General features: G+C 37.3%; 1 protein-coding gene across 1 annotated transcript in view; it reads right to left on the bottom strand.

The window, feature by feature from the left end:
• Positions 1 to 14298, bottom strand: part of LOC108724959 (uncharacterized) — a 34974-nt gene extending 20676 nt beyond the window's left edge. The window contains exons 1-3 of the mRNA XM_018451684.1: positions 13742 to 14298; positions 9785 to 9956; positions 4395 to 5726 (exon numbers count right to left, since the gene is read on the bottom strand). Of these exons, the coding sequence (XP_018307186.1) occupies positions 4395 to 5661 (1267 nt within the window). The 5' untranslated portion in view covers positions 5662 to 5726; positions 9785 to 9956; positions 13742 to 14298. The remainder of the gene's footprint in view (positions 1 to 4394; positions 5727 to 9784; positions 9957 to 13741) is intronic.
• Between the last annotated feature and the right edge of the window lie 2599 nt (positions 14299 to 16897).

Raw genomic sequence — 16897 nt, 5'->3', positions numbered from 1 at the left:
TATATATATATATATGAGATGTCATCCTTGCTCTAGGATCGTTCTTGCCCTCATTAAGAAAAAGACAAGGAAAGTCACCCTCACCTTTGTTGTCGCAGACGTCGCAAAGAACCATATCCGCCGGCAGCAACGAAGCGTGTGTATCCTACCGCGTGGTCGCATCCGCACTGAGATATTTTGTGACGTAGGGCGGCATTGCTACGGGTTGCAAGAGAGGGCGGACCGCGGAGGAAGCTGAGGTGGAGGTGGACGAAGAGCAGAAAGAAAACGAGGAGACCGGCGTTGAATGACCGACACTATCGATCGATTGGACTGTAAAGTGTTAACGGTTTGACAGCCACGTTTACACTGGCGATGTAGCGCATCAGAACCGATGTATGGACAACCAACGGCCTCCAACGTCGGGGTCGAGAAAAAGGGGGGATCATTCCGATGTGACCCATCATGGTGGGGACGCCTCGGATCAATATTAGGGCGTAGACTCAAGGGCAAGGGCCGCTAGAGCCTATATGGGGTGTCGGTCCTCTAACGCGGCGGATTTCTCAAGAAGTGAGAATGAGAAGTCTAATTTTTTTGGCCGAGCAAGAATCGGCATTTTGTGGACCAAGTTTCGAGAAAAAATAAATAAATAGTGAGATCTCGTTTTCTTAAAGCTAAATTTTTTCCAGGAAGATTACACTTAATTTTCCATATAAAGAAATAGAAGTTAAAAATTAAAATAAAACTGTCTTAAAGATTGCTAAGAAAAGTTAATAATTATTACACGATAAATTATTATTTACTGAATTTAAAGGGCGGAAAATCTCCAATATTAGATTTTATAATGATTGATTTAATAAACTAAGAATTTTTCTTAATAGCATTGCCAAAACACCAAGTTGTTTCAAATAATTAACTATTACAGCGAAAGATCAATTACGCTTTTCGCCTAATAAAATCTTTTATAAACCAAATGAAAGAGCCAATTGTCCATTCAAATTTATGTAAACTCTGCTTTATCAAGACTTTGTATGTGTGATCGAAGTTTAATTATTAAAATATTCTATGTTGAATATTAAAAATTTCTTATGAATGGCTTTTGTAAAAATCTCCGCAAAAATCAGTTCTAAGCTTCTTGTTGAAATTCAGATCGAGGATTCTGGAGCACCCTGTATAAGAGAAACGCGTGCGTGCGTGTGAAAAGGAATTTGGATACGATGCATTGCATGGCGATATCGATCGCGGTTGTCGTCGATGCTCCCTATTATATCTAGAATTTATTATACATGACCTTTTCGCTAGCTCTCTCACGATTACTGAGATTGGTTCTATCAACTTCGCATGTGTGCCGTGACTGCGAGGTTTACACGAGATTAGCGCGATATTGGGTATGTTGTAAAAATTGCATGAGCGTGCAAAGTGCCTCTTGTTTGTCTCGCAATATTGAATAATCTATGTTTGTGCTGATCGACACCAGAAAAATATTTTTTTTGCTAATAATACCGATGAAGAGCAATCACGTTACAAAATAATATAATCGCGCTGACCTTTTGCACTTCTGGATAATTTAATTGCTACAGACTAAAGAAAAAATTGATGACCCTCGTTTCCTAACTGATTAATTTAGTCACGAGTAGACACTGTCTAATTAACCTTCACAAATTTTTAAAAGAAAATATTAATTTTATGTATCTAAATTAGGAAATCATGTAACAAAAGAAAAACAAATCTAATAAATAGAATCTAATAAATAGATCTCAAAGATGATTAATAAGTAATCAGTAATATAAAAATGGAGAGTCAACACAGTCATTGGTGTGAAAATTTTAAATAATTAAATTTGTCTTGTAAAAAAATGACTTAATTTTACTTATGGTGTCTAAAAAGTTATTTCCGATATTTATGCAATCGAATTGCGAGCCTCGCTGAGGCAGACGGTAAAAATGACTGCATGTCATCAGACTGTTAATTGCGCGCGTCGTGTTCTCTCCTCATTTTACATATGAAAACTTTCGCGGCGTGAGAATGCGAATTGCCGCGAGGCGAGGGAGAAACTTGCCCCTCTTCTGGCTTTCGGGACGAAAGCGCAGCATTACGCGAACGGCCAGGTATTCGAGCGTAGCAGCTAGCCGAGCATGAGTGCATAGTTCAAGCGTAAACGCGGTATTTCACCGCGACGCGAAAGGATTAATTCCTTTGCAGCCACTGACGACCCGAGATCCTTTGATTCAGGAATTTTTCCCGAGGCGGCTGCTTTATGAACCTTCTCTAAAGAGAAAGAGAGAAAACGTCAGCTTCACGTTGCACCAAGATTATATACAGTCAGTGTAATGTGACGATATCTATTTTGCGAGCACAACGCGAAATTCTCCGCGACGCGGCGTTTCGAAGAAAAAAAAGCTTCATTCGTATAGTAAATATTTTTATAAGCAAGTACTTTATATATGCCGCACGATTGCGATTATTTTAATTTAACGTAATATTAAAAAAGTAATAATATTAATATTTTCTTTTAAAAATTCCATTTCAGCGACGAAATACTTTCTTTCTTTGTATTACTTCATTCTGCGTAAAATTAAATATTTGCGAAGAAAGTTCAGGGGGATCCAAGTTTTTTAACTTCTAATTCACTCTTAAATTCTTTTTGTCTTATTTTATTCTACACAGTTCGCATTTTTTCGCGATGTAAATGCAGCCACAATTGTGTTTGTTAGAGAATTATGACGCATATCAACATTCTTGAGTCATCGGGCGGGCACGTATACAAGCAGAGATATAGTGTCTACATGTAAGATGATAAGTCACAGATAAGAATGCTTAGTTAGGATAAAAGAGCTATGCAAGGTACGCGGGGTACGCCTGCCGCTGAACTTTTTTACACATTGCGCTCAACTAAAGGTGACCGCAACGCCATTCCGCTCGCATTGAACACGCATTCATACACAGAGAACTAGAAAATTTCCTGGAAGCAGTACCCGTGAGAACACACCGACACTTTTGGCATTTACCGAACCGCAATTCGTATCGCAGATCGTAGGTGAAAAGCGAGGGAGGTAACCACTAGCTGAAACAGTATCCTACAGATTACAGGATTTCATTTGATTTCATACGATTTTATCTGATGACAAATAATTTTCTTCACTATATGTGAAGTGATTTGGCAAAATAAACGATTTTATCTAATATTACACAATTATTTCTCGTATTGCATATGTAATTATCGGATTGTACATCGGAATTTCATATGAACTTTATAATGATTTCGGAGACTCTGTTCCACGATTACATTAAGTGATTACCTCCTCGGTGAAAAGCGACACTAATTTCTAATTTAGTTTAATAAGATTTAAGGCAATGCTTAGCTTTTATATAGTTACAGCTTGTCTAATTAATTCTAATTACTTTAAAATAGGGAAATTTTTATTAAATTAAAAAAAAATTAAATAAATTTTTAATTAATCCTAAATTTAAATTAATCTTATAAATTATCTTTTTTCAGGGGATTTCTAATTTTAAAAAATCACAGATAAACAAAGATAAAATTATTTATGCGCAACGAGTGACTTAAACGCATATATCGGCTCTCCAGAACATTCTATAAGGGTATACAGCCGAGTGTTTGAAAAGATCGGAACCGTCATCAGTATGGAACTTTCACTGCGGTACCAGAGAAAAGGCACTCCGCACGTCTGTTTCTACGGTTAAATCCATATATAGGGACATATGTCAAGGGAACATACACACACTCTGTATTCGAAACACACTACCCTGTGGTAGTAACGCGAACGAGCGTGCGAGCGTGAGGGTATGTCCAAAAATAGGGGTGCCTTAGTCCCCGAGGGATCAATTGGTCATGCCAGTTGTACTGTAATTTTAAACACTTCGACAAACGTCACTAATTAAATCTGCTGGCTTATAAAACGCACCCCTTCCCTTCAAACGAACATCGAGCATTTAACGGCCTGCGGGTATTAAACCGATAAACCTGACAACTTCAACAACCATCCTTCAATATGAGATAAAAGCAGAATTGAGGAAATGCGGGACGATATTAATGAAAAGTAAACATCTCTCGCGATGTCCTCTTTAATGAAGCTATTACAATAAATCGTATGATGTGTGCGATTGATGAAAAGAAAAATTTAATAAAACGTCTTTCATACTTTAATTTATCATCATTTGCTTCATATTTTCAATCAAAATTATTTACAGTTTATTGCAACAAACTAAATAAATCATGCTAAATTTAAAGAAATCAATTTACTATTGTCATTAATTTGTGTAATTTATTTTCTAAATCCTACCGTCATTTATCTAACTGTTACAAATAACTTTATATACGTATATTAGTCGTTATCTTTTTCTTATTAGAATTTTTATTACGCGCGAGATGCACAGAATTTGCGTAAACTCACCCTTCCGCTGGTCCTCGCTGTCGGAATGGAGCTCTACGTCATGCAGCCTCATGGATTGCACGAATCCTCGCCAGTGACTGCGCGATCGTTCCTTCTCGCCGAAATCGTTCTTCAAGTTCGCTAGCTGTTTATCGGACTCCCTCAAGAGCCCGTCTAGAATATCCGGTCTTTCCAGATTAGATCTGTTGTTAGAATTTTTTTCCGCGCTTGCTCCTCCGTTCGATGAGTCCTCTCCGCGATCGAGATCACGGACATCTCGACGCCCATTCGCGATGTAATCTGTGTCCCTCCAATCTTGATGATTCTTCGAGTTTCTTCTCCGGCGAACGGGAGGACGTGGCTGGTAATCCGAATTTGCGTCTTCCTTCTGCTTTTGATTGTCCCTCAGGTCTTTTTCCGGAATCTCATAAAGGATCTTGTCAAATGCTTTTCCGTTCGTATTCTTACTCGATATCTTATTAGACACATTCTTTGGATTGTTACATCGATCCTTTAACAACTCCCGATTGCTTCTGGACGCCTCTAGAAGCTTTTGCGCTAGTAACCGAGTCCTGTTAATCTCCACTCCGGGTTTTCTCTCCTCTTTCTCCGAATCGCTTCGGATCTTTCTGTCGTTGCTATTCTTAGTCACTGTTCTGGGTGAAGAATCCGCCGATTGGAACATCTGCTGAATCTTGAAGATATCCGATCGGATCTTGGCTGAGGTCGGTGCGTCGTTCCTTTTACTTGAAATTGTTACCATCAATTCTGTTTTCTGTGAAGAACCTCTGTGATTCCGTTGCGTTGGTGGAGTATTCCTCAGCCTCTCCAAGTCTCTCAGATCCGCCAACAAAGAATTATGAGTCCTCGATATCCTGACGTTGCCATCCTCGAGACCAGCAACAACGCTGCGCGGTCGGTTCTTCGAGTCTAATTTGCCGATTTTGTCGATCGGCGTTAGCGATTGGTCCAAGAAAACGGTTTCGCGAATCTGACTGATGTTGCGCAGCTTGGGTGCGCCGATCTTTATACCGGTGGTCCTCATAATTACCTTCTCGACTGACTCAATATCCCGCTCGCGTCCTAATCGCCTCTCCTCGATCAGCCGCGCTCGATTGGCGTCGATTGTCGTCGCGAATGAGTTATGATAAATCGGGCTCTTAACGGATGTAATGGCTCGCGAATTTGAACTGAGATTGGCAGATCTGCTGCTACGCAAAGGAGACACCCGGACCAGTTTCGGTGCATCCCTAGGATCGTCCGTTTGCAAACTGCCTCGGTACACCATCTTCTTCTTTTTTCGGTTCTTTTCGTTACCAGAGACAACGAAGATCCAAAAAAATTGTTGTTTATCTGAAAATTCAAATTTTAATTGAGTACTGAAATTTAACCTTGTGTCATTTAAAAATGATAAAATAATTATATGATAAAAACGATGATATTAAATATCTATATATTGTTATATATAATTATTATATATAATTCTAAATACATATTTATATTTTATTTATATAACAATATAACACGAAATATCGCGAAAACAGGATATGAAAAAGAAAAATTCCCTGGGGAAAAAATGTTATATACTATATAGACATATTTTATATATAGTTAAATATAATTGTATACAAAATATGTTAATTTTATTTATATATATTATTATATATAATTATATATGAAATATTTTTTCCCAGGTCCCCAGAAGAACAAATAAATAAATTCATTATAATAATATATGTATGAGATAAGATTCTTAGATTACATATATCATTTAATCATTTCCAAAGCGATTGCATTAGCTTTGCAAAAACGGAAAGAGAATTCAACATTATCCGTTATCATATATAACGCTATCTCGAGATGCATTAAAGATACGGTTATGGTAAAAGACTCAATTACAACGTCGCTCGAGATCGTTATTATATGAACAAAATATGCTATTAAAATGTACTATCAAGAGATTGTAATAATAACTCTCGAAGCAACTAAAATCAAATCTCTGTCAGCAAGATTGTTAATTACTGCGTGGGTAACGGAAGGGTTAAATAGAGCTATAAAAGCAGATTGTCGTTTGAAACGAGTCGATAGCTCCATTCACCGATCGATTCGTAATGATTTTGCTTACCACCATGGAATTAGTAATAGCTTACACATTGACGTTAATCTATGCAAATTACAGTGGTGAAACTCTAACTGTTATGGAACAAAACTCACGCCCGACTGAATACGTTGATGTAATTCTAGTCGTTTAAGCAAAAAATAAAATTTCAGCCGCTAAACGAACTCGAAAATGCATTCATTCGCTGCTTGTTGTACACGACGAGAGATCTTTCGCGTTTCTCTCGAATTAATTTACAATTTTATTGTAAAAAATTCCTAGAAGAGTTAAACTATCGAGGATAGAATATTAACTCATAAGGAATTAATAAACACATTCATTCAACATCCTGCAACCTTCTTCTCTTCTTTTATTTTCTTTTCATTTATTTTTTTAAATAATACAAAATTATAGAAACGCTCTCTTTTAATTCTTAATTAAAGTTGTATAAAATTTTTGCGAAACGCTGTAATATTTCCTAAAATATTCTTTAATAATAAGAAGAAAGAAATGTTCATTCTTGCTACCTGTTGCACTTACACGTATCGACACCAACGAGTTAATTTCATTCACAAGCCCGTCCGATTTTTTAGTCTCGTTTGTTAATTCACTTTGCACAACTCCCGCCTCTCGATTCTCGCGGCAGACTTATACGGCGATGAGAAAACACCGGGTCTCGGCTTTTACCGCAAACTCGCCGCGCTCGCCGCGCACGTCTCGACGTCGGCTCGACTCTCGCAAGGTCGTTCCATAACGTTCGAATATCACCGACCACGCTGAAAATCGCCGTCTCGAGCGATGTAACGTTTGGTCAGGAAACGCGCGCGCACAGTTACCAAGAATCTATAATCAACGGGAACGTGTCACGGCTCTCGAGGACCTATAGTCACAAGTCGGTAGCTGCGTTTCATGTGGGTGTCACGCCGCGCAACGCAACGCAATGCATGTGGGCAGCGACACCCGGTCGCACACATTTTGCAACGCACATCTCACGCTCGTCTTTGCGCGCGTGTGGGTGTCTACATCGCGATCGTCCGAAGCGAAAAACACGGTTGCATTCTAATTGTGATCGGACGATCACACGTAGAGATAGAGGATAGTTTGATCTAAAAACTAATAAGAGTCTGGACATAAGAAAATCATTTTTGATTGGTCTGTTATATTTTAATAATTCCTAAGAGAGAAAAAAAGAGAGAGAGAGAGAAATAGATAGAATAAAATTTATTCTCTTCAATATTTACATAAAGCCAAGAAGGGACTTGATTTACAAACTTTATTGTTTCTTCACTCATTCATACCTTTTTCACATGCACTCCTATTTTAATTGCTTATTGCACTACTTTCTGTTTCTCTTTCTCTATCCTTTATTATTGCTCTTCTATATTGTCACAGTCAATATCTGTTTCTTATGTTATCACAGCCATAATCCCATACACGCAATTCTTTCTACATATCCATTGTTGCCTCTCACCTGCAATTTATCTTATCCTATCCTAATTACTCTACCTACTATCACGTTTTCCTCTCCTTCTCTTCTATTTCTGAGAAAGAAATAAATAAAAAAACATGAAACAGAATGAAAAAGAGAAAAAAATAGTAAATGTCCTTCTCTTTCGCCGAATATAGTAATTTTGTTAAAATTACTACATACTTTATACAAAACTTCGTGTCCAGACTCTTATTAGAGGGTTTTTGGTTTGATCATACAGGAGATTGAGGGGATTGGCAGCCGCGTCACTCTCTCTCTCTCTCTCTCTGAGAGAGAGAGAGAGAGAGAGAGAGAGAGAAAGAGAGAGCCCATAAATGGCCAGCAGGCACGATCGGCACTGCGCTCTGTGTGCGATGCCTCCTGCAAGACAGATCGATCATCGCCATTATCGATGATTACTATGCGAATGCCATCGCCGACGTGATATAAGTCCCATGACGTAATAGCTAGACGTTTTGTCTTTATACACGACCTGAAGCTATGGAAGCTTCAGGCCCGCAAGGGAAGCTATATCCGCAACTTATGATATTCTTTGTTTCAGTTGTTAATAATGTAATAAAGTTTATGTCTATAACGGAATTTGAGATGATAAAATCTATTCGTGTACCTGTTACAGGACATGATACTTACATATGATAATGAAATACTTGTAGCTCGTCGGCGAGTACACGGTCCCGCTAGGTGTAATTAGATAAATCCATTATGATAAATCGTGAGTTAACGAAGAAAACAAAAACACGAAACTTTCGATAACGTTTCACGATAACGGATGTAATTAGGAATGGTCATGCCTCGTCATTCAGATTGAATATCAGCCCGTTGTACCGTTGGCTTTCTTCGAATTCAGTATTAATTGGTAGCGATAGCCAACACTATCATCATTTTAAACAATCCTCAAGTTTCTTTAGATCCAAAAATTTATTTTTCAATTAGCTAATCAGTGACACAACTATTTAATAATTAATGGTTAATTCGACATAAGTTCAATTCAATGGTTAATTCGACATAAGTTCATAATATAATATTTATTTTGTCACGATTTTAGAATAAAATAATCACACGAAAGGAAAGAAAAAGAATTCAGAAGAATTTCGAAGATTTTGAACTTAAAGTTCCGTTCTCTCTTCATAAAATTTTTGGTATTCCCTATTTTAGTTGTATGAAAATGTAAATCGGTTTCTTCTTTTTTAAATCTCTGTGATTGTATTTTTTTGCTTATAAAAAAAGATTATATAACCAAAAAATGAAAAATATCGATTTTATTAACATCAAATTAAATTATTAAAAATATAAATATGTGTATTTAATTTCCATATGATTTTATATAAGTCACGGAGTTAAATAAGTTAATGTAATGAAAAACAACAAAAGAAAGGTTTATTTAAAAACTTTTCTTCCCTCATAAAGGTTGACTATTTATCTCACCGAAAAATACAGTTCAAGACAAGAATCGCTAATAACAAAAAACATGATTCAAAACTTCATTTTATTTCCTATTTGTGAAGCACATTGGGATTTATCCCGGACAGTCACATTCAGTTTAACTGACTAAATGATCATCATCGCTGCCGATACGCCTAAATCCGCAAATTCGTCACGTCGCGCCAGATCCACTCGCTTCGACAGGGAAGCAAATAAACATATAAACTTTACACGCATGTAACGGAATAAACGTCGTTTTCCGTGTTCAAGACCTGAGCGAACAAAATTCGAAATCGTTCATCACATGCGTCGACTCTTTTTACACTTCCGGCAGTGCGCGTATTCACGCGCGATAGAAAGAAAGACAGAAAGAGAACAGATAAAACGATTACTTAGATTTACCTATTATATTTATCGTGCAATTCGTCTCGCAAGAGGCTCCAGGAAATCATGAGATTTGCAAAATCTCATCGAACGAATAAATCGCTCCTTTTTCTCCTTGCCTTCCTCAAGATTCGATAACGGGAAACTCCTGTTCGTTGTTCACGGTCGCGGCCAGTCTATCTCGTTAGATCTGTAATAAGAAAATTCATACATTTTCCATTAATACCATTACAAGCAATTCGTTTTACGGCTTTCCACGCACGCAGCAGTGCGTTGCTCCCATTCCCGCTCTTTGTGGATCGAGTAGGCCGATGGCGTTGCCTGTCATGAATAAGTTGAATATAAAGTTATCTCGACGTCGATAATTCAAATAAGATTCAATTGCGCTAACATGAAATGCTGACCCAATTTTGCTACACTCTCTATATAAGGAGCGCAAAATTCTCCAACTTCAGAACGATGGAAGAAAGGTGTAGATTTAAAAAAATGTTGATGCTGATAAATGGCTGCGCAGAAAAAGCAGCTTTGCAATTGTTGTAAAATTCTTTAATATGATTGATATGTTACTCTTAGTTTCTTATTAGAACTAAATGTATAAATCATGTTAAAAAAATCTTACAACAGTTGTGTATGCAAAGCTGATTTTTCTGCTAAACACAGCCAATGTAAGAAAAAACAATAACATCAGTACGTACATTTTTCGAATATTATTTTTAAGAAAGAAAAAGATTTTTTTTATTATCCCTGATAGAAATTTCATGCATATTTTGAACAGTTACTAAATAATTATATTAACTCTGTTTATAATAACTGAAACACTACCTAAGATCCCAATCAAGATGTAAGAGGCCTGCAGTTATTGCAAGATGTGTAAAATCTGAATCCATTTACTGAACAAAAACAGAATAATAAACGGACTCCGCAGTACTTTAACTAATAATTATCTATTATACCAGATAATAACTAGGCAGAGATATCTACGCAAAAATTGCATATGTTATTATTTTTACCAGAGAACTTGTTTCTATCACTTGAATAAAACTATCAGGTTCTTGTCCATGTCGCGGTATTGTTACAACTAAGAGCTGAGAATAATACTAGACAGTAACTGGATGAGTATCTAGAAAAACATACATTTCTATCAGAGATATTTTGTCGGGGTAATATAATACTTTCATTCAACTTGAGGAAACATGAGGCGCAAATTTCCGCTCGTTCAGAAGAGGGAGATGACAGCAAGTTTTTTTTTCTCGATTCTCGTACACAACCAAGAGAGTAATTTCTCGAGATGTCTATATTTAACCGCCGTGTCTAATGATTGCGCACGCAAAGCTATTCCACTTCCACTCGGACGTCGCACTTTGATTACGTCGAGCATAATGCGGATCGCATCTCCGTCAATCTCCGTGTGAAACTTAGCGGATCGACTTCCTCCGTAGAATCATAGCTATTCCGAACGGACTGCGAGTGATCCAATTTCGCGTAAGTGGATGAGAACCATTCCCGTCGCCGCATTCTACGTCGTTGGTTAGCCGTGCAACAGCGATCCGTCCCAGAAAGTCGTGTAGAACGCTTTTGCGCTTTGCCCCCGACATTTACGATCCGCTACCGAAGCCGTTTCTTACAGGCGAATGATGTAATCGAATCAACATAATTTTCCCGTGCAATACAACTTGCCGTCATCTGTTTAAAGGCCATTATACGTGAATACGTATCGCAATAAGATGATCGCAATAAGATCCTTTCCATGAGCGTACGCAAGGACGATGGAGGAGAAGAGCACTTGTCTTTTCCTAAATTTTAGCAAAGAAAAAAAAATTAATCAATATCAAGTGAAAATGAATCGAGAAGTGTTCAACATAAATGAGTGAAGAGGACCATATTCGGTCAATGATCTTCGAGGGGCTAACCACTAGCTGAAATATTGTCCCACAGATTACATGATTTCATATGATTTCATCTGATTACAAATCATTTTTTTTCGCTATATATGAAGTAATTTGGTAAAATATACGATTTTATTTAATATTATACAATGATTTCTCGTGGTTGCATATGTAATTATCGGATTATACATAGAGATTTCATATGAATTGTATAATGATTTCGAGGACTCTGTCCCATGATTACATTAAGTGACATTATCCCCTCGATGATCTTGATGTTTAATAATATTTTTGTGCGAATTTTTATAATTTTCAGTTAAAGCAAACTGCGTGAACAATTAAATTATAAAAATTATTTTTACGATAAAGAGTTAAAAATTAAAGTTACTCTCAGCGTAACGCATTTTGTGTGCTGAAGATCCTCACTAGCTTTGATAAAAATATTTTAATAAGCTTTGCGTGAAAAAAAATTGTTTACCCCTCTTTGACTGAAATCCTGGATACACCCATGATCTTTTCGCTAATTAAAAATCTCGAAATCATTCGTCTTTTATCAAATTTAGTTGATTGAAATTTCTTGATTTTTTTTATATCGTTATCGATTCACGTCGAAGACTGATGATGTCCCGTGAAACGTCGCGACGTATCTGTCGCATAGTAAAAAATGCTGTGTATTTATCTCGCTTCGCACGAATATAGCGATTTGGAAACAAATTAATTGTCGTCAGTCGAGACTGCAGTACGCGATAACGTAACTTTCCATGTCGAAGACGAGAACATCATAACGGTTTAATTAAAATTTCTGATCGCATCTATGCTGTATTATAGCGCGTACCTCGCGTCGACCGCTCCACGCTTCGGAAGCCGTCAGCCCGACTTCCGTGAGTAAAAACGGCTGATTTACAAGTCCGCATGTTTTTTGCCTCGTCTGCAATCTCGTCCTTAACCACTAATTTGTTGCATCTTTTCTTTACCCATAACGGAGCACGAGCAGGTCGTTACATCGGTCGTGAGACCGTTGAATCCGCCGATCGATGATTGATTTGGAGACTTTGTCGGATGACTTTCCAATTTCTATCTAAACGTTCTGCTCAATCTGACTACTTCGTCTGTTTCTATATACTGACTCCTCTAATTATCAGAATAGATCACTGTGTTACATTTATAGACGTAATAAATATAGATGCAGTTCTATGAAGTTGTCACTATACCAATTTGGAAAGAACGAGGTAGATTGATCTGTATCTTTCTCTCTCTCTCTCTCTCTCTCTCTCTCTCTCTCTCTCTCTCAAATATCGAGTTGAAGAGAGATGCTGATACAATTCAATACATGGCGTTGTCTTTCTAAGGCTGCAGTCCGATTTACGCTCACAACGCTCTTGGAATCATTTCATCCATGCTGTTTATCAAAGTTAAACATGGACAAATAATGCTCACGAGAGTATGTGAATGTATGTGTATTTGATTGTATGTGGTTATGTGATTTTAAAATTTTTTGTACATATATGAGTGATCTTGTATACGTTTCTGCGCTACTTATTTCGTGTGATATTCGTTTCTATTACTGGCAAGCTTTGTAACACCAGTTTTGCTGGTGCTTTGCCATTTGTGCTGCGATAAGTCTATTTCTTTTGTTTACCAACGTTATACTTTGTTATGTGGTGCATTGCGATAAAGATAAAGGTAAAGATAAAGAATTGTGAGTCTAAATTGGAGTCCGATAGATCAGGGAACGCGCAGCGTTCCTACAATAATTTATACCTATTACGTCTACGGTTACATTCAATTGCTATTCGATCACTATCACTACTTTCTCCAGCGCGAATTACTGCATCGGATTTTTTGTTTTTTATATACATCCAGTTTCTCTCTCATTCATTAGCTGTCAAGTTTTGAACGAGGTGCAAAAACGAACGCGCAGATGCATCGCGCCGATAGCACGCATAAATTTACTCCCTTTCGACAATTAGCTTCTGCTCCATGATAAATGATCCGCACGAATGTAAACTACAGATACCAGGAATGCGCTTCCTCCTGCTTAATAATACAATTAGTTGCGACTAAAATTTCGCTAATTAGCTCTAATTACCTTCACGACACCCGAGCGATCCTAAGACCGTAAGTCGCCGATTTTACGGCTTGGTCTCCGCCGAGAACGCGGGTCACTCTTGCAGCTGCGTTCTTCCTCTTCTCTTATCTTCCCGGACTCGGGCGTATGCCCGCGTTTGGATAATTGATAGCACTATTTAAGGACTTCCAGCACGCGTCCGGGAGAAGAGAGCGCGAAATCGACGAGTCATTTGGCTCGCGGAACTCTATCGACAAGAACGTTTCACGGCATCGCGCGCGCTATCTTAATTAGCACGGAACCGGGCTTTTCGCGCGACCGCGCCGGACACGCGTCGAAAGTGCGCAGAGTGCTCTCGTACTCGAGCGAGGTTCGTCGCGGTCTCTCCGCGGCGCAATTCCTTCTTACACGCTTCTCACCGATATTCCGTGAACGTGAAATATCTTTTTTCCGCGTAGTATCTTTAGATTAGAATTACATTAAAAAGAATGACGTACATGTCCTACGTGGCACCTGCTCTTTTTTTTCATTCTTTTTACTGTTATTATTTTTTAATTTTGCTCTTCTTTTTAAAAAGACTTTATTGTAATTTCTTTTTGTTACTGATTTGTACAACATATATGTAATTTAATATATTTCTCTGATATGTTTGATAAGCTTAATCGATGCAGAAAATATCGTTTGGAACTTCCAACGTGCACGATGTATTTTTAAAATGTCTTCAATAACGTTTGTTTTCTTTTTTTTTTTTTTTTTCAATATTACTCCTCGCACACTTGTCCCCTCGACTCGCTCTTTTCACTTTATCCTTCGACTTCCTTGGCAGGCTTATCTTCTCGCTGCACTTCTTCGTCGCACAGCTCGCGTGCGTGCACCACTCGCGGAGAGACCGTCTGCGGCCGCGACCGCACCATGTGCCCCCGTGCCGTGAGAAGCACTGAATGGGTTCGCCAGACACGAAACATAATCGTGTCTATGGCAGGCAGATAGGCAGCTGTAGGTACACTACAGCTCTTTTCCTTTCCATTCCATTCTGCCGCGGCGGCGACGGCGGTGGGGTACCGCATCGGTACCGTGCCCCCACTGTGCGTGCGGACACGTACGTACGCGGCCCACACCCACGCGACATTCGGTATACGTGGGTCGCCTCCGCCAACGTTGATAAGAGAAAGGGAGAAAGAAGGAAAAAAAGAGACTAAGATTCGAGCAGATTCATACCGCTGTTAATATAAAAATAAATGTGAAAATGATAAAAAAAATTATGAGGAGCAATATTAATCGTGAAAAGTTCTGATTATATTGAATAAAAATAAAATTGTATGAATGTGATGGATGAGCAAGAGAAAGAGAGGAATCTTCCCGACACGACCTACAGAGATAAAAAAGAGTCTATCACATGCGTTGTGAGTCTCGATGATCACCTATTTTGGCAAAAACGTACTACAGCAATTAAACGTTTTTACGACAGTTTATTTCGCAATAGTACCTGGTTTACAACGCACGATAGAGCGATAAGTCGGTAGTTCTTTGACAATTGAATAAACGGCGTGTTGAATGACCATCACGTTATTCGTGACAAATGAAAAGTAATAAAACCAACAAGAGTAAACATAGATATTAATTGATTAGAAAATAATTATTTAGCGTAATACGATCTGAATGGGGAATTAAGCTTGTTTTCTTTCGTAATATAATTTTTAAATCAGAGAAAATACGCACACAGTGAATATAAGTATATAAAGAATTATAAATTATATCGAACTTCTAATTATCAATGATATATATGTGTATACATGTATTAATATATAATCTGCACTTATATTTAATCTGCAAATTAATAACTATACTAGTTTAATGTTACTAATTTAATGTTAGTAATAGTGCTATCAAATGTTTTAGAATTAATGATAGAATAATACCTTCATTATTTTCTATAAATATAAAAATTAATTATTGTTATCCTGTCATATAATAACACATATTATATCAATTATTTACGACCTACTAACCGTATCGTTTAGTTCGTAAGGAGAAAAAAAAAATTAATATGAGCAGCTTATCTACAAAGCTTATCTACAAAGACTAATCAAGTTATCTCAGACGCTCTTTTAAATTTAATAACAGAACGAACCGTTAAATAATTCCTGATCACGATCCCAATATATCGGGGACAACGACCCACGTTCTTATTGGAATTATGATTTTCGTTCCTGTCGCGATGATCGCTGTTGCTTCCTCTAAAATTCATCATTCGATATGTTGCATAAGGACAAATGATCCAGCACGTAGCTAACACCTTCCTACGCTCTTAGACAAGTTAATGAGCTTCGCAGTAGCTGAAGAGGTCTCAGTGAATTTACTGAAGGAGCTACCAAGCCTCTCATTTCGTCGGAGGCAAATTATCGTCTTCGTTAAAGCAGAAACGTTGTTGTAATAATTAGTATTAGGCTGCCTTAGAAATTGAATTCTTCGAAACTATTTGAGTGTGTAACGAATACTTGTAATTAAGTAAAAGAGATAGTTGATTCTTATGTAATATTCGGAAAAATATTAAAATATTAGATAAAAATATATCAATATAGTGTGTTCTTATTTCATTAAATTTCTATTCAACGAAAATATCTATTTAATATAAATAATTACACATCTAAATATAATTTTTAATACATAAATATATCTATGTATTCGTATACTGTGTAATATATTTAAATATACCTTATATTTCTTTCTTTTTATATGTAAAAATCTTATAAAATCCTAAATAAAAAAATTATTCTGTCCTATTTATGTAACGCGAAAAAGTCATTTACAATAAACGCTACCGAAACTCAAAGACATTGCGCGACTTCATTTCTTGGACAAGACCTCACCCGTTGTCATCATCATCATTGTTACCTCCATAACAATCGTTGTTATCGAACATTATTGTTTCTTCGCAATTATTGTTATTGTTATGATTGATTGCAGAAATATTCTTTCTTTCTTTCCTTCTTTTATTATTGCGATAGCGTTCTGGACAAGTCTAGAGATGACACAACCATCAACAATGGTTACCACTTGTGACGACAAGAGAGGGGCTAGTCAGGGAATCTTGTTTTCCTTCTGGAACGGCAGACGTCGATCGCAAACAATAATAGACAATCATGTCTTTGGAATGTATTTCGAGGCCGTTCGACC

This window comes from Mycetomoellerius zeteki, unplaced genomic scaffold (genome assembly GCF_001594055.1).
Source record: "Mycetomoellerius zeteki isolate Tzet28-1 unplaced genomic scaffold, Tzet1.0 scaffold316, whole genome shotgun sequence".
NCBI classification, from domain to species: Eukaryota; Metazoa; Arthropoda; class Insecta; order Hymenoptera; family Formicidae; genus Mycetomoellerius; species Mycetomoellerius zeteki.
This window is presented reverse-complemented; position numbering and strand designations above follow the sequence as displayed.